Below are 25,758 nucleotides of genomic sequence, written 5' to 3' on the forward strand. Positions count from 1 at the left end.
GTCTCTGATCACAAGATCTGCCAAGGTTTCACAGTTATGCCTAACCCTAAAATTAGATTCAAATAGCATGAGATGCTTTGTGGAGACTGAAATCACACCTTGGTGTTTCCTGAAATTATAGGGGAAGGATAAGGTTCTGACAGTGTCATGGAGAAGAATGAAGTTTTTCACATCAGTAACTATATTTTTTTCCATCTGGTCTTTGTGTTTCAGAAAAGGTGCTGGAATTATTAGCACTCCTTATGCTTTGTGTTATACCTGTATTTGACAAAAAGTAGAGGAGGTATGATAAAAAATGTGTGACAATCTGCTCGTATCTTCACCCAGATGGAGATTAGGGCTGCACTGCACAGTTTTGAGGTAAAGAGCCTGTTATTAGAGATGATGTGGATTTGACAGGTGCCCAGAGCTGTCTGAGGGAGCATTAGCAGAGGCACCACCTCACTGCTACAGTTAAAGGGTGTTCCTGAGCTGTGACTGTTATCTTGCCCACACTGCATGTACAGTTAATCTGAATAGATTAAGTGCTGTTGGAGGTGTACTGTGGCCATACCAGTGTTTAGTGGAAACTGTGCAAGCCCACTGAAGATGCTGAATATTGTTCTTTGCAGCTGAAAACTGTTTTCACATCTTCTGTGCTGTCACAGCCTATGCCAGCTGCGGATGGTGGGTGAGGATGCATGCGTGCAGACACAGAACAATTGCTCTTTCCTTTCACAGTAAAGAGAGGACAACTCATTCAGTTCTCCCCCTACAGCTGTTTCCAAATGGGTGGCACAGAGCTCCTTGGGGGGAACAGATTTAGAGAAATGTCAGGTTACTTGAAAGCTTCACTTTCTGCAGCACATGTGCTGATGGTGAATGGAGTATCTACGGTAGAGGTACTGCCAGCACCCCTCAGCCAGGGTCAGGAAATAGATGGGATTTGTCAGCTTGCCTCCAGTTTCTTCAAGGGACCTGCTCAAACCTCAAGCTCACCTTTGGTCACCTGAAGGGACAGACCAGGCCAGATCCAGACATGGTTCCCAGCATTGCCTCATGCCTGTGTTTTAGCAAAAAAAGAAACACCTGACTCTTCATAAACAGTCAGGGGATTCTCTAATACTCAACTATAGTGAGGAGAGTTAAAAGAATTTACATACACCAAAAACCCAATTATTATCTTTCCCCCCAGCTGAACAGACAAATTGTGTAACCATGGTACATCTGAAATTTGCACAAAGCTGAAACCATCATGTTTGTAATTGGTTTCTTGTCAAAGTAGTCCAGTGCTAAAAAAATCCAAGGAACCAATATCACAAAATAAATAGGTAAAGTACTGAAATAGGAAGTAACTATGGAGTTACTTAATTGCTGCTGCTGCTAATTGGGTTTGTGGCTGTATCTTTCAAAGATAAATGTCTTTTGCAGATTTGATGAAGCAAAAGGATTTTGGTGCCAGCTGCTAGATGGAGGAAAGACTAAATGCCTAGGAAAGAGTAAAGGAAGGAAATACCCTGAGATGGATTCCTTGGTGAGTAGCTGTCTCAAATCTCTTGACAAAAAGAGAAGTAGAAACATCCCAGCAAACCCACATGGATTTTCCTACCCTCTGTCCTAGATGACCTGTGGAGCATGTGTCTGTTTTTTCCACAGTCACGGCTCTTTCTAAGAGACTTCTACCGGGAGCACAACATTGAATTATCCAAGCTGATGAACAGACTGGGGCAGCCCCTTCCTACCTGGCTCCGAGAGGAACTGCAAAACTCCAGTTGGAGCTGAGAGGGACTCCCTGGCCCCAGTGCCATTGGCATGTGTGGTGCTCCAGCATGTGCTATGATGCCATCTCCTGTCAAGCCAAAACAACTGGACAAAGGAGCAGAGAATGTGCATGTGGAGCCTTGCCCCACCCTCGGAAAGGGCTGCTGCCCTGCCACTGCCTTGGGGCATAGAGTGCAAGTCACATTCTTGAGTATTAATGGTGTGCTACTACAATTCCACTTCTGCTTACAAGAAGGATTTTAAATGCCTGCCCTACTTAGAGCAGGGAAGAGAGCAGAGTTACCACTTTGTGTATTTTTAAATTAATTTCCTCAGTCTATGAAACAGGCACAAGCCGGAGTTAATGTGTTACTCCTCTGAGCCCAGAAGTAAAGGCTGAAGAGGGGAGACAAGTGAGCCCACTGCTGAGAAAAGAGCAGCAGCCTAATAAAAGGGGAATGCAGTGCAGTGAAGCCCAGCTTTTATCCGTAGTGTGTCTGGCACAGCGAGGCCCAAGAACGCCCTGTTCCTGCCCGTGCCCGTTGCTTACAGCGCCACTGTGTGGGGATGGCGGGCACTGCACCTGCGGGGCCAGGCACAGACAGGTAACCTTGTCCCTCCTCATCTGCAGGGCTCGGGGTGGGATACACTGTCTGCTGACTCTGGTCAATGAATTGCTTTGTCATCTTAGAGAAGAGGTTTGCCACACGTGGCAACGTGGTGCGTATTTCTCTGCAGGGACTTGAGCCGTTTCAAAAGATAACCAAGGAGCAGTAATGTCCCTATAGAGCACTTGGGAGGTGTAAGTGCAGCCCAGCAGCGGGGGGGAGGCAAAGCTCAGGTATTGTAAAATATGGCTGATGTTACAGCTGGAAACAGGCAATTCAGTTCCCCACATCTGATCAGCTTAAAAAAAAAAAAATCCCTTTCCAACAGTTCCAGCATCCCTATCACATAGTCCAGTTGCTAGCACTGTTTAAATATTCTTGCACGCCAACAGTCCAAGGCGAAAAGGAAAAACAGTTAAAAGTAAGTGTTGTTCAGATACAAAGGGACAGCTTTGCACCAGAAGTGGGTTCCTATGCCTAAAAGGGGCTTCTGCTTCTGCATAGTACACTAAGGTACTTTGCCTCCTCCTGCAGTTATTGGGTAATTATTCTCAGAGGAAATCCTCCATCGTGGTTGTACATATTTTCTTTGAGCCCTCCTTCCCAGGCACAGGTGGTCCTTGGAGAGTGCTGCAGTGGGGCAGGATCCACATGACCAAGTTATGGAAACTTTCACAACTGTCACAAGCCACTTCTCTCTCAGCTAGAGAGAAGTCGCTTCAACTGACCTTTTCCATTGAGCCTTAGGTATTGTGTATTTCGGAATGAATGGTGCATTTACCGTTGTATGTAAATGTATATAGTATGCAATATAGTATTTTATTTCATGTGCCCTTGGAAAGGGTTATTTTGTGCAGCCAAAAAACAGATGGAAAGACTAGAAACCCCTCTCTCATTCCTGTTAGAGAGAAAAAGCCCAACTTCCTGCACTTGATTCATGTATAGCATCATTCACATTGAATGATAATGAAGAAATTCTTGGCTCTCGAAGCTGAGCACATGTGTCTCAATAAAGGCTAGAAGTAGTAGTAAGTGGAGATTCAATAAATGTACTACTTATTTTTCTTCTTTGTGATGATTTGGAGTGGTGTCATGGACCCTAAGCTGGTACAAGGGTAAGAAAAACTGGAAATCCTCCTCCAGGACTTAGGCCTGATATTTGGAAGGGCAACAGTGGTGTTTAACTTACATTTGAAACAAGGTAGAAGCAGTGTGCTACTTGCAGCCAGGCTGGAGTTTGAGACTCATTCTTACTGCTTTGTGTAGTGGTGACTTTGGGGCCATTCCTGGCTACTGCAGTTGTTTCCAGCTGCTGTGCCTGCCACAGCAGAGCTTGGCTCTGTAGCTCCTGTCCAGGTGCGCCTGGCACAGCAGCCCTCACAGTAAAAACTGGAAGGAAAACATTGTTTGAATAGTCAAGATTATGAGAGCATTGTAAAACAGTCCTACAGCTCTCCCTGCACCAGACACTTCACAAATAACCTTGACAGCAGCAAGGCATTTTCACATGCTGCCACAGGAGCTGGAGGATCCCAGGACCAGTGATTGTGCTGCTCCCTTAAACATTTTCCTGCTCTTAACTCATTACAGGTTGTCACCCAATCACTTCATGCTTTACCTCAGAGTATGGTACCTCTTTGAGGAGAGGCCCAGTAACAATAAATGTGGCCTGAGGAATAAATGTTGGGAGGGGCTCAGTAAGTCAGGGTTACTTTACTGATAATAGACTGTCACTCAAGGCAGCAAATGGCAACTGTGGAGTCTCATTATCTATTTCTTTCCTCCCCTGGCTGGTTAATTTCTGTACTGCACTAGTTCTTACTGCTTATGCTAATGGCAGACAAAGCCCCTGCTGTGGTCAGCTCCAAATATAGGACATCCTTACCTGATGAAGATCTGTTTTCCAATCTGCTACCTTTCTCTGACAGCACATGGGTGCAGGAGCTACCTGCCTTCCAGTCATCACTTCAAAGCTGTGGAATCAAACTCTGCCTCTAAGAGAAGCATGTATAATAGCAGAAGCTCTGTGATACCAAAAAGCCAGCAAACCCCCTCTTTTAGCGAGAGACACTGGGTACTAGATACTGACCCACTAAAACATTCCAGACCCTCACCCTTCCATAGTAGAAACAAACCTCACCTTCTTGCCTCACTGCTGCATAGAAGTTCACAGTAACCAGTTCACTTCTAAGGCAAAGGAAAATAATAAGCACAAGACAGGACCTTAAGGGTTTTTTTGGTAATGTATTAAAAACACTTTAGTCTGATGCAACTCCCATTTAAAAAGGAGTAATTTGACCCAGGAAGCAGAAAGCCATGTAATTCTTATAGCCAAGTGCATGGGAGGTGAGAACTGGCAAAACAACAACAGGAAACTCTTTGGAGCTTGTGCTTGCAAACCACCTCAGGAATTCAATCAGGAAGATACTTAAGAGTTGTCTGCTGTCTCTTCCTAGTCAGCACAACATTCAGGGAGCCCTGGTATGAATCTCAGCTATAGGGTGAAGACCTTGTAATGGAACTGGAGAATTTCTGTATCAATGCTACACAAAAAGCTGATCACTGAAAATTGCAATTTTCATTGGATGACAGCACTGCAAAGACAAATATTCCTGACAGAATCCTGCAACTCCTGGAAGTCAGAATGACACACAGGAATCTAAAAAGCCACTTGATCAACCTCTTCCTGATGTTTTTCAGCTCTTGCATGCGGTTGGAAAGAAAATCCTTTGATTCCTGGCTGATCATTTTGCTGTATCAGTAGTAATATGGCCAGAAAAGTAATGATAAACAGGTCAGAACGGGCCAAATGAATCAAACAATGCTGAATCCTGAGGGACTCCTGGCTGACATGGTGCACACAAGACACCACCACAGTAGCAGCCAACACATACAAGTGTTTTCAGGCTGCCTCAGTCCAGGAATCCCATCCCCCAGCACACAGCAGAACATAGATGGAACACTGGTACCTTCTCTCCATTTATCAGTTTGTTCCTTTTTTCTTAAAGACTTGTAGGAGCTAAAAAACACAAAAAACCAAGTAATAGTCACCTCTGAAACACTTATCAGGCTGTTTTGCTACAAAAAGTATTCCTGACACTCATCTCCACTATTCTATGTAGAAATAAAGAATCTATTATTAGCTTTAAAAAGTGGCTTCCTTCCAAGACTTGGTTTCTCACCTTTCTCATCTCCATAGCTTTGTCAGCTCTCACATCTCCCCACAACCAGCAGCTCCATAGTGGTGACACATCGCAGCAGTCAGAATCCAGCTCGTGGTTACGTCACATGCAGTGACAGGACCATAAATCAGGCTGGGCCATAACCCCCCAGGTCACTGCAAAAGGTGCTTTTCAGGACTTAGAGAAAAAGTTCTTGGCTGACTTAAATGAGGCAATGCAAGTAGGACATGGAAGGAAATGTCAAGGACCCAGTCCCTGTTTACAATGCATGCTACATACATATACAGATATGTACTGGATTTAATGCATTTCCACCATTTTCCCCTTAAAACTCACAACTCCTTCATGGCAAAAAAGGAGCTGTTCAGTGTATCCAGGACAGCACTGAGTTGTTATGAATACTGTAACTGAGGGCAGACAATGCCCTCAAGATAAAAAGTCACTTGTTTAGAGAGCACAATCAGTCTTTACAAGAAGCAGAAACACCATTCAGTAATGGCAGCTCCTGAGAGCACACACGGTTCATCTGCATGGTGCCCTCAGGGAAAGCACTCACAAATCCTCAGCTCAAAAAAAAACCCTCACCCAGAACAGCCCCAGCTGCACTTCCAGCTTCCACAAATTATTGCTACTGTGGGAGAGGTGCCTCCACCACCCCGCCCCAAGTGCAGATACCCTTAAAATGGAAACAGAAATCAGGAATGAGTTCAAAAGCCACATGTGAATAATTCTGGGGGCAAGGAGATAGTGAGGGGAAGGCAGTTTAAAAAAAAAAAACAAAACACCAACCAGAAGATCCTGCCTTCACCATAATCATGTCCATGGCACTTAAATTCAGGCACAGAAAGAGAAAACACAAAGTATTTTAAAAAACTGTAGTTGAGAGCCATTCGGTCTATGGCTTAAAAGGGTTTCAAAGAGAACTCCTGCAACAGTCATGGTGAGGAGATGCTGAGAAGTCCTGATGGCACAACCTTTTACTTTCTGCACTTCATTTAAAAAAAATAAGTCAGTGGTAGCAGACCATTGTGAGAACATACATCTCTTTTGGCATATTCTCTTCCCAGTTACATCTTGAAAAAATCATTTTTATATCCTGCCCGTCTCTTAATGTCTAGGTAAGAAAACTACAACTTTTCTGCCTCTCATAGAAAACTGTTCTAAATTTATGCCATGTTGTTACAGCTGACAACTTTGACCAAGAGGTGGTGAAGAACTTCATGGGTACTTCAGTGCTTACCCCATTTCCACTGACTGAGGTTTCCAAGGTTCCACAGAGCACTCCAGCACTGTGTAGCAATAGCCAAGCTGGTGCTAAATAAGCTGGGAAAGTAAAAGCTGTATTCTGCTCCAAAATACCACAGTTCCAGGCTTGATAAAAACCAAACCCAAGCAGAAATATTAAACTGGTTTCAACAACTCTCCAGAAGGCTAGTTCTGAATAGACTCTCCAAAAACCAAAATAAAAATCCCAAATAAATTGTAAGGACTTTAAAGAAAAACTAGACAGGGGGACTTTTCAGCTAATTACAGCCATAACCTGCTGCCAGGCATGTCATTTCATTACAGGACAGCTCAAACTCACCTTGTTCATGGGCTGTAAAGACACTGAAGTTCAAAGGCAAACACTGTTCTGTTAACGCATATTCCTGGAAAATGCCTCCAAAAGAAAATTTTCACAGGCAAGAAAGATGGTAATAGATGTCCAGAGATGGAGACACTTCATGTGCTGCTGGCAAAGTCCTGGAGAACATTTACTCCAAGTGAAAAAACACATGTGTTAAAAGTCAAAGGAAATTTGAGTTGCCTGCAACCTCTTTTACAGGTCTTCTGCTGAAATGTCTTTTCAGAATTTCTAAGCCTGAATATTTTGCCCTCTCCTGGAATAGTGACTAACAAGACTGCAGTGGGTAATAATTGGGTTTTTTTAACAGGAAATGAATGCTTCTGGGGCCAACAGGGCTCGTCCCATCTCTTATGAAGGAAAAATACCTGAATAACCTCATAGCCACATGGCAGTAAAAAAACATCATCATCTCTTTCCTCACTTTCTTCTGTCCTTGCTCAGATGTATCTCATGGGATTTGGCTCAGGAACAACAATATATTACCAGACACAGTGGTCTGAAAACTCACCTGCTCAGGGTCAAGTGTATTTTTCCAATCAACATCACAGATGAGGCTCTGACATTTCATTTCCCTGTTCTATCCAAATTCTTAACGCTACAGATCACTCCTGCTCCTGCTACTTAATATTCAGCTCTTTCACCCATTTCCCTTCTGCTTCTTTCCTTATAAAACATGCTCCCTCCTCTTCCACAATTTTCCCCTATAGCATTAGAAAATATTAGACCTTATTAGACAACTCATTTTTCTCTATGCTCCTTTCACAGTTCTGAACATGCAAGAACCAGAGCACAGAAAGTGTTCTAGGAACCCAAACCTTCCACACATCATCAGGCTGTGCTCTCCAGTCAGATCCAGAAGTTTTGCAAAATAACAGGCAGCTCATAATCAAGAGACTTCAGTTTAAAAACCACAGAAGCTAACCCATTATTATCACCATCTGCATTTCTAGTTAGCATTTAACTAAATACCTTATGGAGGAACACAAGGAGCTATAAGGAGATCTTTAAATAGTTACTGTTGCACAATCAGAAGTAGAGAAACCTAAGCTGTACTCCCTGGCCTGTGCAGTACACAAAGCCAAACCAAAAGAGCCTGTTCATCTCTTTTGCCCTGTGTCTATGATTTACTTTATTCTTTAAGAGTATCATTGAAAATATCAAACAGGTACATATTTCTAACTTGCAGAATTTAAAACTCATTGGCTAAACCCAAGTAAGAAGCAAAATACACTACTGCTGAGAAATGGGATTCTTAACCTCCATAAGTTATTTAACTTCCACTTTTAAAAGCCCTGAAAGGTATGTGCTTATACACTTAAGCTATCTAAATTTTCTGCAATGCCATCCCTACCAGATGCCTTTCACAGTCCACCACATACCTCTCATACCACCAATACATGGGAGCAGCTAGTGTTCTACACAATACTTGGGAAATGCAAGGCTCTGCATTATCACACAGTATCAAGGCTAGAAAAGGAAGCCAGTGACTGACAGAACTGTAGGAAGAACATCCCAGACTTAGCACCAACTCTCCCAGCACCCATCAAACATGTAGCTCAGCCTCTGCAGAGGCAGGTCATTGTCAGACCACTACCAGGCAAGAAACCTTTGGGCCCCAGCTTGTGCTGGACTGCTGCTCCCCAGAGCACAGCAGCCACCTACCAGGGCTCACAGGAGCTCCCACTGACACACAGCTGGCAAGCTCCTTCAGACTGCCCACATCATAGCAGAGAGAAGAGAGAGTCAGTCTAAGAAAACAAGTGTTTAATCAGGAAACGAGAAGAGACGAGGGATAAGAAAGTGATTACAGGAGAGTAATACCCCAGCCAAAAGAAACAGGATTGTACAACTTGGAACAACCAGGATCAAAACATTCCATGAGCCAGCAGTGCCCAGTGAGGAACGCTCCTGAGAAAGAGCTCAAGCACTTCTGGCAGTCTCCAGGCAGCTCAGTGCAGTCAAGGACTCACTGCCCGAGCTCCAGCCTCTGTCCTCAGCTGCAGCAGAAAGCTGCAGAGGTGGCCCTGGCCCTGCTACTCCAGTCTCAGCTTCTCTCACCAGGAGTTGCTGAAAGGGATGGAGGAAGCACTTGCTGTGCACAGCAGTTCCAGCCACTCTCCAAAAGGAGATGGTGTGTGGAGTAAGAGAAGCTCATACAAAAAAAAAAAAAGTTTACATATTTATAAATGCTAAAATAAATATTTCAGACAGAATCCCCAACCCCTCTAACATGTGCGCAATCACACTGCAAACTGCTCGCAGGACAGCCTCCGGGGCTCAGGGAGAAAAGCAGTGACTACACCACAGGGCAGCCAGCTCAACTTCCTTCTCATTTCCTGATGCTTCTCAAGCCTGCAGCCCCCTGAGAAGGAGGAGGAAGAGCGAGCAAAGCAGAGCGCCAACACGCAACAGTGCTGGAGAGGAATGTCATGGTATAAATACATCAGATCAGTGGTTTCCAACAAGTTAAAACTAAAATAAAAAAGACACCAGAAGGAAGGATGGTGTAAATGGAACTACAACTATGTTGGGCAAAGGGTTGTGTGTCCGTGGAGCTCCACCTGATGTCATGGTGAGAAGGTGGTCATTTCCAGAGAGACCCTTTGCCACAGCTCCTTTGTCTGCTTGCTGCGCTTTAGGTTCTGGAGGATATCATTAAACTGCATCATGCCCATGGGAGTCAGGCAGAAGGCGCTTCTGGCGCTGCGGATGGCATTCACAAAGTCATCGTAGTCAGCTGGGGTGAGATGGATCAGCCGATGATGGATGTACTGCATGGGAAAAGGGAAAGAGCCTTAAGGCATTTGCTCACCGCCCCCCTGCTGGTGAAAGTCCCAAGGTTGAGCTCCCAGAGCATGGTCCTGTTACCCACCAGTGGTCCAAGACTGGCAGCTCTGACAGAGAAGAGTACCTCACAGGCAGCAGTGCTGTATCGTACACCCAGCACACCCAAGGGCAGTGCTCCCTCAGAGCACCAAAATGCAGCGTCAGCACGTGTCCTCTATGTCATGAGCACTGCACTGAGCCACAGTACAGCACTAAAGGCCCAGGTAATACTCTACCCCAACAGCATCCAACCCTTACAACCTTCCATTCTGCAGGTTACACCCAGCCTGGGCACTGTCCATCTCCTTTGCTAAGGGACATGGGCTGAGTTAAGTTTACACTAAATTGCTACAAAATATCTCTAGGCTTAACACTGTCACTTCTATCAGCTTCTCAAACAAGGCCCAAAACCAGCACGCTTAGCTTTCAAGGGCAAATGAAGAAGCTGTCATGTCTCAAAAGTACCATCTAGGATGACAGAACAGCTAATCCAACCTGGACAATATGGCTACAGAATCACCCTTTGGTCGTTTATTCAAGAAGAAGGTATATGTGATGTGTCCTGACTGCACTGCTTTAAAGAACACGCAGCTTTGGTATTCCAGCTGGCTCACTGAAACACTGGTTTCAGCAAAGCCTGGGAGGGATATCTGTGCTGGTAGCTGACCAAGCAATCTCCATTGTTGGTGTCAGCACTGGCACACCAGATAGCCATGCCAGGGCTTCATGAGAAGGGGAAAACAGGCTACTGCTAACAAGAAAGTAAAAAGGATGGGCTAGGGACAGGGGTGGATACGAGGCTTGAAAATAAAGAAAGTTCAGAAGTTAAAAGGTACAGATAGCATTCAGAGTGAGGAAGAACACAACCACCCCAGCCTTCATGGAAGAGCACAGGAGGTGGAAGGCCTTGGCAGAAGCAGTACAGTGAGATCCTTTGCATGCAGCCCCATATAGGCAGGTGATGCCTATTCCAGTCCCTGCTGAGGGAGAAGGATGCATCAGGAATGGACCACTTCAGCTCCCAGTGCCCAAGGCCCCTTCCCCTCTGCACATGCACACACAGGCAGCACCTCCAAGGCAGGCAATGGCCTGGCAGCTCTGACAAGCAGGAAGATAAGCCACACCTTACCTGCATATAGGCCTGCTGGCACCTCTGCACCAGCTGGTGGAAGGCTGGGGTGCGCAGGTGGTTGTGCACATGGGCAGGGTTGAGCCTCTGTAGAGCTTCCATGATGATCTCCTGGAGCACAAAAGGGCTCAGCACCCCCTTGGCAGCACCAACGCAAAACTGATGCACGTAGTTTACACCTGCACAGGAGCAAGTCAGAACAACAGTGCTAAAGTAAGAGAGACACAAGAAACCACACTTCACAGCAAGGACCTGGATCTGGAGCACCTTCTTCTCACAGTACTGCATCCTCCAGCAGGCTTGGGGGAGACAGTCTACCAAACTCATGGGACAGAAGATTCTGCTATATCCATCAGGTCTGAGGAGAGACCAGGTACCACCTCAGTTACTGGTGTTCCCAAATTCACCTTTCTTTAAAGAAGATATGAAAGGAAACTAATCCTTGAGGATTAATGTGGCAAGGTTATTAGAAAGACAAGGATAACACACTACCTTCTCCATTGTTTCTTGACTGCCCATCAAGGAAGCACATAGATGCCTCAGCACTCAGGCTTTAAGAAGGCTGTAGACATAAGTCAAGCTTCCTTACCACTTCCAATGGTAGAGCTCTGCCAGCAGGAGCAGCAGAAGCTGGGCCACTAAACAGGCTGTTTGTAAAGATTTTTTTAGCTTACTGCTTATGAAAGAATTTAGAAAGTGAGCTGACAAAAAAGATACAAGAGCAAAATGGAAGTAAAAACAAGCAACCCTCCCGAAAATAGGTGTTATGAGCACCTATTGCTATAAAAAGTCTTCACAGAAGGTATAAAAATACCTAAGAGGAATACCTACAATACAGTGCAAATGGAAAAGAAAGAATCAATATTATTGAATGGAAGAGATACAAGCTCTGAACCCTGTCCAATCTCATGTACTTCATCCAGTGACTCAAAATTCAACAGCATGCCTACAGAACCCAAAAATGGGACAAATGAGAGGACGAAAGATCAGTAGGGATCTTCTCTCAGGAATGGCACTGATACCAGGCTCGCCCAGTCTTTGAAGCTTCACTCAAAGAGCTCGTTCCCACCATGGCCCAAATCCCAGCAAGTGGATTTCTGTTAAGTACTGCTCTGAGCCTTACCTAATTTTGCAGCTAACCCAAGGAGCCATTTCACATCCTCAGTGTAGGGTGGGCTGCGGGAGAAGTTGTTGGGATGGTCGTTGTGAGCTCTTCGGCCAAGCATCTCCAGAGCCAGCATCCCTGTGAGAAAGGGCAGCCACAGTCAAGGAGCACTTCTGCCCAGTAAGGCTGAGTCAAGCATTTCACTCACTGCAACACAACCTGACTGGCCTGCCCCTCACCAACAGAAATTCCACAGCTGCAGACTCCAGACAGAAACAAAAGGCCAACCTTGGAGCCTGCCAGCACAGGAACTATCTGCAAAAACATCTGGATCTGCTGCTCCAAGCTGGGAAACCTGCACAGCCATCACCCCTCACCAGAGCTGCAAAGAGGCACTCAAGCACCCACAGCAGCATCAAGCAGAGAGCCCCAAAGGCTGCACTACAAGAGATGTCCTGAAAGCAAAGCTTTTGACCTAAATTTTGCAACAGAGAAGCTACCCAAACCAACCTGCTCTGCAGCAAAGACAACAGGCCACCACTGAGCTGCAGTATTACCAATTTGCAAACATTTCACTTATGCCATTACAGTTCTTCAGACAAATCTACCCATTTCAACAGTATTCAAATACCAACATGTGCCATGTTCTGATCTTCCAGACCATCTTCCCTGCCTGTACCTCTCTCTTTTTCAGGTTATTAAACAGCTTTCATGGCATGCCATGTACCACTGATATTTTAAAAGACACCTGCACACCTTTCCAGCTAACAAGTACTCTCTATTCTGGCTTTCAACAAAAAAGTCAAGCTTTCCTTCCATTTTCCTGCTGTTTCTCTTCCTATGCTTATTTTTAGAGGATTCTTTATCCTACATCAAGCATCCACTGGGTTGAACCATGAGTACGTACAAGTAGCTTACTACTTACTAGTACAGTAGCTTACTGCAATCTAAGCTTCATCCCAAACCTTAAGACTGCTATCCTTGTACCAATGGCAATTCAGGCAGACTCTCTCATTTTCTCATAACCAGTGTGACGGGGAAAGGAATGCTAATTACATACGCACTCTTCACTACATATAAGTTCCTCCTGCATCTATCTTCAACAAATAACTGGAGGGGCACAGGGCACTTCTGTTGTGCATCTGAAGACTCAGCTGGTATTAAACTAGAGGTGTGCCCTCTCCATCCATGAGCAGAAGGAGCCAAATATCATTTTATCATATAGTCACAACTTGCACAGTCACATCCTTGGAGGCCTACTCAGGCTACTTTCTACATCTGCTGAAAGGCAAGACACTTCCCAGCTTTAATCCACTTAGCTCTCTTTTCTGCTCTGATGGTCCTGAAAAGCAATTGTTCAGTCTTACAGTGCTTTGCCTTCATTTTTAGAATCCACATCTGATCATCAACTTGCTTTCCCATGTCCCTCAGGTGCATTCACCCCCAACAGGTGCAGTAGCCAATTGCCAAATTGACAGCGAAAACCTGCAGCCTTGCCCTGAATCCCTCTCCAGCGGACTCCAGAAACCCACTTGGCCATCCTTACCAACTCGGTATGCAGAGTGGAGGTAGTGCAGGCCCTGGGGGCTCACGGGCTGGCTGTGCTGCTCATCCTCGGCAGGAAAACCCCCCGTAACGAGGGAGTTGGGCTGTGAGGACAGAGTTGTCAAGGAAGCACCCTGAATCGCTGGGAAAGTTGATCCTGCATGGACACTGCCTACTGAAGAGAGCAAAACAGCAGCATTAGGACCCAGCAGCAGCCTAAAAGAAGGTTTACTTGGGATATCATCTCCTTCACCTGACTGCCCCCTGCCAGTGTAGGGTTATATTCCCCTAATCAGAACAATAAAGCAACCAAAACCCACAGGCTTACAGCTGAAATACAGTGGGCCAGGAATAGCCCTATTCTGTTGGCAAGGTGGGCCTGACAGTGTCAGTAACATGTGTGTCCATTTCTTCTGCAGTATCTCGTGAACATGCACAAAATCCATGTTTTACTTGTAAATGTGTATGTTGATTTGAATGCATTTGCTATGATTAAATAAAATATTTGGTTCTGACTTCTTGTCCAAGGAAACAATCGTGTATGTCTATACCTGATGAGAAACTGCTAGGAAAATTACTGAGCAGGAACAGAATTAAGTCACTCAAAGATCAAGTCCAACAATGCAAGGTTCTTCCACTTGGGCTGTACAACAGCTGTCACTCCGTTCAGGAAGGCTGTTACTGGAGGCTGACCTCCAATCATCCCTGGAAGGAACAGTCACTGCACACACTGGCAGCATGTACCAACACTAAAAACAGCAGGGAGACTTGAGAAGTTGTCACCTTCAGACACTTAACTAGTATAAGCAAACTCAAGGGAAATGACAGGTTTCAAATGCAAACCCATTGCATTGTGCCACCCAAACTTGTACGGACAGCAGTAAACACTGAGTCACTAAGCTGCACTCTTATGAGACTCAAATTTACCTGTCCCTCTCAAGAAAGGTACAAAGAGTAAAAAGCAAGGTTTGCTTGAGAGCTCCAGAGCACAGATGCCATTAGGTGTGTGCAAACTGTTACCCTTATTTCACAGTTTCTCTGTGATGCTACTACACCAGCTTGAGCAATGCTGTAAGTTCCTTTTAATTTCCCCCTCCATGTTTGCTAGTGAACAGTTAAACACCTGAGAACAATGTGTCTCCCAGGAAAGACCTGTCTAACCTCCTCAACCAAGGAGACACAGGGTGCTAAACAACACACGAAGCAGGGCAAAATTCATACTGTGTTTGAAGTCTGGCCAAGGAGAATAACTCATAAGAATGAGGTAAATTATTGCCAGAGCTCAGGCCTCACCTCCTCAATTCTGTACTTGAGGAACAGTGAAACAGTATTGTAAGGACTGAAAATAAGTTTATGGAAGCCATAAAAAATGGCAACTGGAAAGGGTGGGGTTGTTTTCTCCTTTTGGTATTTTAAGTGTTCTAGAATGAATTAGCACTTCTGGAAGATTCATAGCTCTTTGGAGGAGTACAGAAATGGTTTCTCACAATGAAAAGTCATGGCATCAGATTGTGACTAAGGCTGGCAGCTATCAGATCCTAAGGCTGGCAGCTATCAGATCCTAAGGCCTTCAAGACTTTTATTTGCTTTTGTGGTAGCTTTTTAGCATCAAAATATGGGATAAAAAATAACTAAAATTATTCTACTTATACTCTGAATATGAAGGAGATCAACACAACTCTTCAGTACTTTTCACATACTAGTCTTCCAGCACCTGGTGAGTTGCAACACACTGAAAGGAGAGAAATATTACAGCCTCTGCAATGATGGATTAGCAGAGATTGGGGTCAAGCACGACCCACTGGTGCAGAACTCCATGGCAATGACAGCATGTCCACAATCCAGTCAACATCTGTTGTCCCAGTGCTACATGCTACTTCATGGATTTTCACCATCACCCAAGCCCTAGTACAACACATAAGCATCCATTCCAAATGCCATTGACATGACTCTTCACTAAACATCCATCATCTCTGATAGTTCTACATTTGGGCGCTGGCTGCCTCCAACCCTTTCAGGCAGGAAAAAACATTTAGTAGTGCTTCTGTAGCAGAAGTCTGCCTGCTTCCTACTCTGTTCACCTGACCCAATAGAATTACATGAGTTTGCTCAAGATCATCTATGCTCACCTTGCCCAAGGAGAGCGGGAATTAAGCTTTTACAGGTTAGAAATCAGAAAGACCACAAGGGCTCCAAACACGATTTAGTCTTGAGGCCAAAACAATCTCATACTGGAAATTCAGCTGAACAGAAGTTTCTCTCTGCTAGCTGCATCAGGCACCCTTGGGAATCCCAGTACCCCTGAGCAGGCACACCATTAAAATGGCATTCATTTGGCCAGAACCTTCCAGTGCAAGAACCCTCGTGCCACTTGGAATCAATGAGGAACAGGCCCTCACTGGTGAAGAGTTAACAGACAGCAAAGAAACGTGTGCTCCCCAGCCCAGAGGTGTAACTTACGCGCTACATTGGAAGACAGCGACAGTCCCGTCTCACTGTGGTAGGGATGCACGGCGATCTGCGTCATGGAGGGGACGGGCACGCCAGGGAAGGACACTGCTGTAGCTGCCAGGGACGGTGCAGTCACTGAGTAAGGGTACTGCGCCCCTATGAATGCTGGGTGGACACCCTGCAACACAAGGTACACAACAGTCGTGTCTGCTTCACCTGACCACTTAGAAGTAATCAAAACATCATGTCCCCACACAAGCCCCACAGCTTGAAAAGTCCAGTCTGAAGGAAGCGAAGGAGGAAACTTGCACCACATGAGCATTACATCTGCTTGCTCCTCCTCCTTTTAAAAACCTAATCATTTTGCAGAAAACCACTCCAAGACGTTCAAAAATAGGCAAAGGTTAAAATAACCTTCATTTGGCTTTCCCAGCATAGTCTCTATTTAGCCTGCAAGCTCTCAAGAAAACAAGCTTTGTGTCCAGTGCCTTCTGAGAAACTACAGAGCAACAGCAATTAAGAACTACTGATGTATTATATTTTATATTCTCTTGAGACTTGAAACACAGCCACAAAAGGCTCCTTACTGTGCAAATGCTGAGCTGGAGAGCCAAAGTGTCACCAACTGGCAAGTGAGAGCAGAAAGAGAGACCTGATCTCAAGCCATGACAGTTCTGAGCCCCATGCTCTCCCTACTCCAACATACTCCCCCAGAAGCAAACCCACAAGGTCACAGTAAATGAACAAGGCACAGCCAAAACTCACCTGTGGATACGCCGAGCCAGGGACCGGGAAGACTGCTGGGCGCGGCATGTGCTGGATGGTGTGTCCGATATACTGGGGGTTACAGGGGATGTGGGTCTGGAGGGTGGTGTAAGGGTGGAGACCCTGCGTGTGTGTATGTGCCATTGCTGGCCCTGCCACCGTGTGCTGCTGGTACATGGTTGACCCCACAGAGATCACTGGCATGACTGTTGCTGCTGCAGTTACTGCAGCTGCCACCGTCACCGTGGTTGGCTCTGAGGTCACCCGGCTGTCTGCCAGGCCACGCGCTGCTTCCGACGCGGCCCGCGCGCCACCGGCACTGCAGCCGGTGGCACCTTCTCTCTGGGCTGGGGTCCCACCAACAGTCTGTTCATAAAGCCAGTACCACTGATGAGCTACTTCAAACAGGACTTCTGGGTACACACCACCTCCTTTAGCTGCCTCTTCTACTGCCATGCAGGCCTTTTCCAGCATCAGGTTGTCCTGCGAGCAGTGAGACAAAAGAAGTTAAGAATGTAAAATAAGAAACACAAGAAAGAAAAACTACAAGAGGGGAGAAGTACAAGGCACTCTAAAATGACTAATACTATGGGGACCAGCCAGATGCTATGCAGCAGAATAACCAGTGTTATTCATGAAACATTAGAAATCCAGAGAACTGGGATTAAGGCTGGGCAGTAGCAAGGAGCCAGCCCCACAGGTAACAACAGCACATCCTTGATACTAGAAATCAGCCTCCACCAGCAGCTGCCATATGATGCTCACCTGTTCCTTACACTGCACCAGAGCCCTCTGGATCTCGTTTGGGTTCAGGGCATGGGCATGAGGCAGGCAGCTGAGTGCCAGTTCAGCAGCTGCCCGCACCATGTTGGAGTCTCTGGCCCGTGAAGCTCTGTCTGCCAATGATGCCACCTCTGGGGGAGTCAGATGTCCATCCCAACACTCCACTAAGATGTTCAAGGCTGCGCTACCAATCTCCATGGCCTGCCCTAAGAAGAAGAGTGAGAGAGACTCTCACACCACTGTATGCCCAGCACAGTTAGTCAGTTTTCTTTCAACAGCAGGTTGAAAGAACTTCCTTCAGCAGCAGTGACACAACCCAGTTGCTTCCATTAAGGTTCACATCAAATTTAGGTACCTCCTCCCAAAACACAGGACAAACAAGAGCCCTCAATGAGCACGTGGTGAGTGAGGACACCATTACTTAAGCTAAAATGCACTGGAAATAGCAAAAGTACTTGCTATAGCTGATTTTAGTACCCACAAACCAGTCTGGACTGCCAGTCTAGTAATTCACATGAGGAAAACCTGAATTTTTGAAGATGTATTTTTTAGGCCTCTAAAAGCCATATGGATAGGTAGCAGGTATGGGTGCAATCAAAAGGAAGTGGAAAGTGAGAACTGAACACTGCCAGAGAGCATGTTCAGACTTGACATATGTCTGTCTCTTCAGCACACTTCTGAAGGAGAGGTGAAGACCAGTCTCTGTATGAGAAGTGGGCTTTTTAGACTGAAGCATTTTGCAGTTCAAACAAGAAAGAGGTCACAAGAACTTCCCAGGCCAAAGTAACCACCACTGTGCAAATCAATGCTGATCAGTAACTACTGCAGCTGGGTGAGCTGCTCACATGGCTCCTAAAGCACATCAGTATCACCATTCTCAAGAACAAGCTCGCCTCCCTATCCCACTTCCTGCCCAAAAGTCAGCCTCCCAAAAAAGCTTTGCTGTAACCTGTGATCCAGGAGACATGTGAGGAGTAAGTTCGAGAGAGCCAGTTGGGAGACACGAAGTTGTGCAGCCCTAGTGCATACAGCCCAATCTCAAAGGCGCAGAGGTGAAGGTTGCGGTGTGGTCCCTGGTGCCCACCACTGGAGGAAGGATGGGTGAAGATAGAGGTACTGCTGTTTCCACCTGCTTTGATAAGGACTGTCTTAGCCAATTCAAAGTAGAAGTGAGCAGCTGCCTCTGAGGGCTGGTTTGGGACATGAGGAGCATGGCTCTCCAGCCGCCTCCCTTTATACCTAGAAGAAAGACAGAAGATTCTTTCACATAAGTACCCCAAGTTTGTCAGCTGGGGTACAAAGACCCCCTGTCTTTGGGGTCTAGAGGAAACAAAGCAAATTTTCCCCATAAAGTATTTCCCGATGCACGCACGGCATGTCCCCAACATCAGGCCTAGAGGTTGCCTCTGTGCATTGGTATTATTCATTACCTGCCAACTTCCACAGTCTTTGCACGGGCTCCCCCACTTGCTCTCCTACTGCCACTGGAAGAGGAAGATCCCAGTGAATCACTTGAAGAACTGCTGATGCTGTCACTGTCCTGTCCTCTGCCCCAGGACGTCGTTGCCCAGCCCCCACGTAGAGGACGCCGACTGAGTGTTGGAGAACTGTCAGAGGTGGTTTCAGGAGCACTGCTGTCAATACTAGCCATGCCTACAACACCACAATCAACACAGAAATGTCACCAGGGTTGGTAAATGCAATGCAGGAAGGTATACTCTGAACCATATCACCTGCAGTACCAGCTAAGATCAGTTGTGTCGGTGATTGCCTTAGGGCTGATAGGCAGTCACTGTAAATTGAGAGAGGTTAAATCAAATCAATTTGGCCACAGACATCAGTGACATTTTGTAATTCTTGGATTAAAATGTAGAAGAGTCCAAGAACAAGGCATCTTTATTTCCCTCTTCACACCATCACAGCCCCTCACTCCACCTGCCAAGTTTTGTGGCAGAATATAATAACAACAAGCAAATGTACTTCCAAAGTCAAGTTCCACAGATTATACAAATAGGAAGAAAACCCTTCAGATACATGCTGCACAACCTTCACATCCTCTGCCTCTAACTTATACCCGTCCCAAGAGCAGTGTAAAGAGGCAGCAGCTTCTCTGAATTTGTTTCTGGATCCAGGAGCACAGTGCTGCACTTCTAGAGTCAGCAGTCATTCAGCTCCAGGAATCTAATCCATCACACAGAACATAGCTGGTGCAAGAAAGGCAGGAAATTTATGGAGCAAATCTTATATGTCCATGTCAAACACCTCAGAGATACTCAGCTGCTTCTGTTGTACAGGAAAGGCTGACAAGTAAAATCCCAGAGTCATAGAACAGTTTGGTCAGTCCCATCCAATCTGGTCTTAAACTCCCAGGGATGGGGCATCCACCACTTCTCTGTGCAACCTGTTCAGAGACTCACAACCCTTACAATAAAGAACTTCTTCCTAATGTCCAATCTAAATCTCCCAGCTTTCAGCTTGAAGCTGTTATCCTTTGTCATATCACTACATGTCCTTGTAAAAAGCTCTTCTCCCAGCAGACTGCCCAAGAGAGCACTAGATGCTGCATGAGCTAATCCATTCCCACCTGTGTGTTTCTTCTTCTGCCTGACAGGTGAGCCCCAGCATCTCCCATTGTATCCACCTCGGTTTCCAAGGGCCAGACGACTGGGGACCTTCCCCTCTTGTTTCAAAACAGTGGCCTCAGCAGCTGGCTCACACGGGGGCCTCTGAGAGCTCTCTGCTAAACACAACAGTGACAACATATACACCATCTTCTTTCTGTATCTCTAAAATCAGACATGGCCATTTAAAAGATACAAGTATCAACAGATTTTTATAAAATGAATTATATTTATGAGCAGGATTATGTCAGGTTTCTTTCAGTTATAAAGCAGATCATCTGACACTAGGCCAAGAACATTTAACTCAAGATTTGGAAAATAGGCTCTAACTGTGGAAAATTTTAGCATAGCTGTTACAAACCACTTCTTACCCTGTGTACTCTTCTCCACAAAGTTCTCAGGACTGCTCTGCACTGCAGTGCTTACAGCAGCTTGCTGAGTGACAGAAGTCCCTGGAAGCTGCTGGATAGCTGCAGCAGACTGGGCAGCATGTTTGGAAGGAGATTTTTGGTTGGCCACTGCTGGCTTGCTGGATGAGTAGAAGGAGCTCAGCGTCTGTGGTTTGTGAGTTTGACTTTCTCTGTCCAGGAGTTTGTCTAAAATCTTCAACAACAAGGGGCAAAAAAAAGGCTCTCAGTGAAGGGTAAGAGACCAGGGTCTCATTACACTAAGACGAAGAGGTAAAATATCAAATTTTATTTGTTGGAGATAAAAAGAAAATGCTTATTTTCTAAAGAATATGCATCATCTTCCTGCACTAAAGAGCAATGTAATGCACAGTTGAGAGACAGGTGGTCTGCATTACTTGAGGATGCAAAGACTCAGTAATACCACATTTTCACTTGAAACAGCCACTGGCTTTACTTGAAAAGCACCCAAAATTCACAAAAAATAAGCAATTCTGGTATAGCAAGGACAGAATGGAGAATTCTAAATTTAGTTCTGTCAGATGTTGTTTAAGTCAGAAAAATTCCACGCTCACCATTCAGAAAATCCTGTCATACATTACTGAGAAACGGGCAAAGCCACTAGAGAAACTGCATTATACTGGCCTACAGTAACATTTTCTTGTCATAACTTATTATGTAATTGGGGAACAATGCATCACCACATTTTAAGGGTTTGTCCACTTATACTGTTTGTTCTCCATATTTAATCAACACCACAAGTCTGACAGATCATTTATGCACAGATGATTGATTATTCCCTGGAGAAGAGTATAGCAAAAATGCTTCTCTTTTAGGAGACAAAAAGACACTAATAATGTAGTTCTTGCTGTGTAGGAGGATTTCTGAATATAAAAGATTAATAAAATCCTTTCTGAAGCTTCAGCAGTTTTCAATTTTTTTTCTTCCTTTGGGGTGGACAGGCAGAGTTTTACTCTCTCTCTCCTGCATAGGAAATTAAGACAGGTGTAATGAACTAGTATATCAAAGAGGTGAGAGGTTAAGAAACAGAGCTTTTGCTAGCTATACTGTTCTGCAAGCCAATATCCCTGCAGCAAAACATGTCCAATTCCCAGACCACACACAGACTGCACACCAAAACCCCTTAGGAGTGAACTTGTCTTAGCAATAAAAGCAGTGACAACACATGCCCTGACTGGATCTTAAGAAACCTATGGAAAGAATGCCTCTCCCAGGGCAACACACTCCATACAATCAGGTTTTGCAGCAGTGGATGAATATAAATACCACAACATAGCTTGTAAAACATCAGTATGTGACACAGCAACTTACACACACTGGCAAAACCATCAAATCCATCAAAACCCAAACCTTCCTTCTCTCTCTCCCCTTTCAAAGCGAAACTCACCTTCTTCAGCTTAGACTGATCATCCTTGTAAGTGATCATCAGGGCTAGTGCCAGATCCCCTTTCTCCCTTCGTGTGCCTTCACACAACAGAGGATGTTCTGCTTCACTGACAGTTGTTTTCATACCTGCAGCCCATAAAAGAGAGCATGAAGAGACAAGTGAGCTCATGGGACTACACTCCATCCTGAGAGCTGTCTATACCTCAGACTGTTTCAATAGCCTCACTGTTACAGGCAAAAAAAGATTTTTTCTGTTAACTTCAAAAAGAGGCCATGAATAAACAGAAGCTGCAGTCTGTCCCTAGAGTACTAAGTTGGCCACAACTGCCAGAACAACCAGGTACTAAAAAGCTACAGGAAGAGTCCAGGCAAGCCTATAACCCTGTCTTGAAACAAGCCTTTTGGTTTCTGCAGATGCTACAAGCCAGCATTCCAACACCATAAGAAACTCATCTTCTTTCAGAGATGAGGCAACAAACAACAGGTTTTGTCTAATCCATTTAATTTCTTTTTGCTTACTGCTTTAAAACACGCATACAGTACTGTCAACATAACATGCATATAATCACTGCTTTGTTGTTGAGGCAGATGAGGCAAGAATTCAGTTCTATGCTAAGATCCTAAATGATATGATAATACTTGAGAGTACTTCTGCTAATCTTTTGCTATCATTGTCAAATCTCTTCAAAAATTATTGCCTTTTCTCCTAATTGCCTCTGAAACTGTCAATTTCCATTGAAGTCCAGGCAATACATATTTCCTGACAAAAAAGCAAGCAGAAAGCTAAAATTCATGTTACTACCTAAACACTGAGCTCTCATCCCATATTGTCCTTCCATTTTTTCACAGCTTTGCACTGATACCTCAACCCTGGCATGTGCAATCCTGCACCTGATTCTGTCAAACTCTGCAAACACTTCTATTTCTGCACCAAACTGGAATGAACTACTAACTCTCACCATTCAAAATGGGAAAGCATGCAGAACATGGATGAAGGCAGACTTTCCTTGTAAAGATTCTTACCAAGAGCAGCAACAGCTGCCTCAAAACCAAGTTCTTCATCTCCAGGCATTTCATTATTCCAATTACGGCTTGGGGGTCTAGAGCCTGTAGGAGAAACCACTGAAAGAATACAATGGAATTAGTGTTCATCTTTCAAAACTAAGGCTTCAAAGCAAAAGACATTTCTGAGAGCTTTCTGAATTTTCATCGCTTCCTGTGGTCCTATTCTTAGCCTCATACCAGCTTCAAGATCACAGCACCTTACAAGGTTTTCTTCCCAATTCTTTCTCTAAGCTCAGAAGGCTCCAAACCAGTATATTGCCAAGTCAGTCTTCTAATCCCAGGTTGCAGTGTTCTTATTATATTCTAGATTTGTATTAGATTCCTCAAAATATAACCAGCGTAAAAGCAGCAAAGTCAGTAATTTATAACTATTTTACAAACACACATAGAGTGCTAAAATGTCTTAAGTGTGGAGTTGTTTTCAAATGTAGGCAGAAGGAGAACTGTCCCACTGGGGAACAAAATATCTTTAAAACAATGTAGAGGCAAGTGCAAGCAACAGTGTATGAAGAATTAAACTTTGGTTGTTCTTATACAGAAGACAGTTTCTCTGTGAAAATCCCTCAAGACGTGGCATCTCAGAATACGCCCTGCACGCACTCAGGCCAATGCTGTCAGTACCTGGAGTGCACAGGACATCAAATATAAAGCTTGCCAACATCAGAGGCAGGACAGGACGGTAATCACACAAGGTCCCTTCTCGCAGTTCTTCGGCTCTTCCTCGAATAGTGTTCATCTCATTGGTGCCCAAGGGAATCTTCTTCAAGAGGGCTGCAATCTCAGATTCCTGATAAGCCAGCTTCACCTGGTGGTATCCACAAGAAAACAGATAAAAAGCTGTCAGAGGCACAGTTCCCTATGGGGAGCACACCGTTCTCCTCTATACATAGAATACAGCAATAGTTTTTATTAGTTTATTAAATGAGAGCAGTGCTTACCAGCCTAGCCACCATTACCATTCTCTCCACAATGAAAATGGTTTTCACATCTAATAAGAGTCTTGCTTCATATTTATACACTTTTTTTTTTACTCAAATGATGACTTTTCAGCTGCATACAGAAAAAATGCATCAGCTCTCACAAGAGCATCAGCAGAAGTATCTGACTGGATAGGCCAGTGGAAAAGGTAGTTACTTGTAATTGTAGGAAGAAAGGATGCTATGTTAAGTGATACACCCATTTGAGACACCAGAGACTGATTAGCAGAAAAAAGGGCACAGTTGCAGCACACATGCCATCAGGATGAAGACATTTCACTGCTCTGTGCCTGTACTCCCTCCATTCTTAACACGTGAAAGCAATGGTTTTCTTTTAGGTAGCAAGTGACTGCCAAACTCACAATCTTCTAATCAGACCATAAGAAGTACAGATAATGAATGTAATAATTGTAGTTGGTGGATAACTAGCAACAATACACACTCTAAGAGACTGAACAACCCTGCAGTGAAAAGCAAGGCAGCTGTAAATCACACAGACATGGTCTTCACTGGACACTTTTTTCAAAACAGGAATCCTCATAGAAATCAAGGAATGTCCAAAATAATATGCTTGTACAGTGCATATGCTTGCTTGCCAGTGAATGAGGTATCAGCAATAGCAACAATTTTCAGATACATAACAATTGCACCAATTCACCCTAAGGAATAACTTTCAAACCATTTCACCGATGCAAATACGGACAAATATGGGCATTTACAAATGCCTTTGTTTTTCCCCACATTAGCGAAGCAAAATGAAAACATACTTAAGATAAGAACTAGGCTGTTCTTATCCAAATAATACATTCATAAAAGATTTTGTACTCATTTAAATATTTTCAGACCTATAGCTTCGTCTGAGCTTCCTATCAGTGAAGGTAACAACAGCTCAAGTGATATTGCTAATAATTTTTTTAGGAGATCAACATGTCCTAATGGGATGTGCACTCAATTTAGTTCTATTGCAATCCATTTTAAGAAAACATAAAAGTACAACCAAACTTCAGGCACTGAAATTTAAACCATGTGAGCAAAGACATTCCAAGAGAACAACATTTATGGATACTGTCTTTTTGAGATATTTCCTTACCTCCAGAGCCTTGGTAGACGCAGGTGGTCTCTGCAGCTCCAGAGCAAACATTCCTATTCGGAAGGCCAGGTTGTGGTATTCCAGCCGCTCACTCAAGACAGTCAGCAAGAAAGCAGCTTTAGACAAGGTGTTGGTTGCCATCCATGTCTGCTTGCTGGTTGACACCTTGTTCTTTTTGCCCTGTTTGAGGAGGAATTTGTCACAGACACTTTCCTAAACATCTTAAATGACTCTCTTGTCCTCTTATCTTTTGCAGTAATTATGGACAGAGGAAAGAATAAAATACATTTAGATTTTGTTCCTTCTGCTGAGAAATCTCCAATTTCAGTGGTTACCATTGAACATCACTGCCTAGCCTATGTCACCCCAGGACAACACAGTGGAAGAGCCGGCCTGTGGACAAGACACGTTCCCTGTTGGACTGATGCTG

General features: G+C 44.7%; 2 protein-coding genes across 8 annotated transcripts in view; one reads left to right on the top strand and one right to left on the bottom strand.

Annotated features, from left to right (window-relative positions):
* The window catches only part of NDST2 (N-deacetylase and N-sulfotransferase 2), a 126,125-nt gene extending 123,365 nt beyond the window's left edge, over positions 1-2,760 (top strand). For all 6 annotated transcript variants that reach the window (XM_074544788.1, XM_005481449.4, XM_014275590.3 and 3 more), the window contains 2 exons: positions 1,411-1,513; positions 1,636-2,760. In XM_074544788.1, the coding sequence (XP_074400889.1) occupies positions 1,411-1,513; positions 1,636-1,761 (229 nt within the window). In that variant the 3' untranslated portion in view covers positions 1,762-2,760. The remainder of the gene's footprint in view (positions 1-1,410; positions 1,514-1,635) is intronic.
* Positions 2,761-2,945: 185 nt separating this feature from the next.
* Positions 2,946-25,758, bottom strand: part of ZSWIM8 (zinc finger SWIM-type containing 8) — a 59,568-nt gene continuing 36,755 nt past the window's right edge. The window contains exons 12-26 of one of the 2 annotated variants that reach the window (XM_005481447.4): positions 25,329-25,508; positions 23,883-24,066; positions 23,220-23,318; positions 22,198-22,322; positions 20,754-20,985; positions 20,346-20,498; positions 19,192-19,414; positions 18,711-19,000; positions 17,744-17,967; positions 16,979-17,461; positions 16,223-16,391; positions 13,764-13,937; positions 12,236-12,355; positions 11,113-11,291; positions 2,946-9,928 (exon numbers count right to left, since the gene is read on the bottom strand). In XM_005481447.4, coding sequence (XP_005481504.2) covers positions 9,725-9,928; positions 11,113-11,291; positions 12,236-12,355; positions 13,764-13,937; positions 16,223-16,391; positions 16,979-17,461; positions 17,744-17,967; positions 18,711-19,000; positions 19,192-19,414; positions 20,346-20,498; positions 20,754-20,985; positions 22,198-22,322; positions 23,220-23,318; positions 23,883-24,066; positions 25,329-25,508 — 3,039 coding nt within the window. In that variant the 3' untranslated portion in view covers positions 2,946-9,724. Of the gene's footprint in view, positions 9,929-11,112; positions 11,292-12,235; positions 12,356-13,763; positions 13,938-16,222; positions 16,392-16,978; positions 17,462-17,743; positions 17,968-18,710; positions 19,001-19,191; positions 19,415-20,345; positions 20,502-20,753; positions 20,986-22,197; positions 22,323-23,219; positions 23,319-23,882; positions 24,067-25,328; positions 25,509-25,758 lie in introns of both variants that reach the window. The other variant, XM_005481446.4, reaches the window with a different exon arrangement.

This window comes from Zonotrichia albicollis, chromosome 7, assembly GCF_047830755.1.
Source record: "Zonotrichia albicollis isolate bZonAlb1 chromosome 7, bZonAlb1.hap1, whole genome shotgun sequence".
Classification (NCBI taxonomy): domain Eukaryota; kingdom Metazoa; phylum Chordata; class Aves; order Passeriformes; family Passerellidae; genus Zonotrichia; species Zonotrichia albicollis.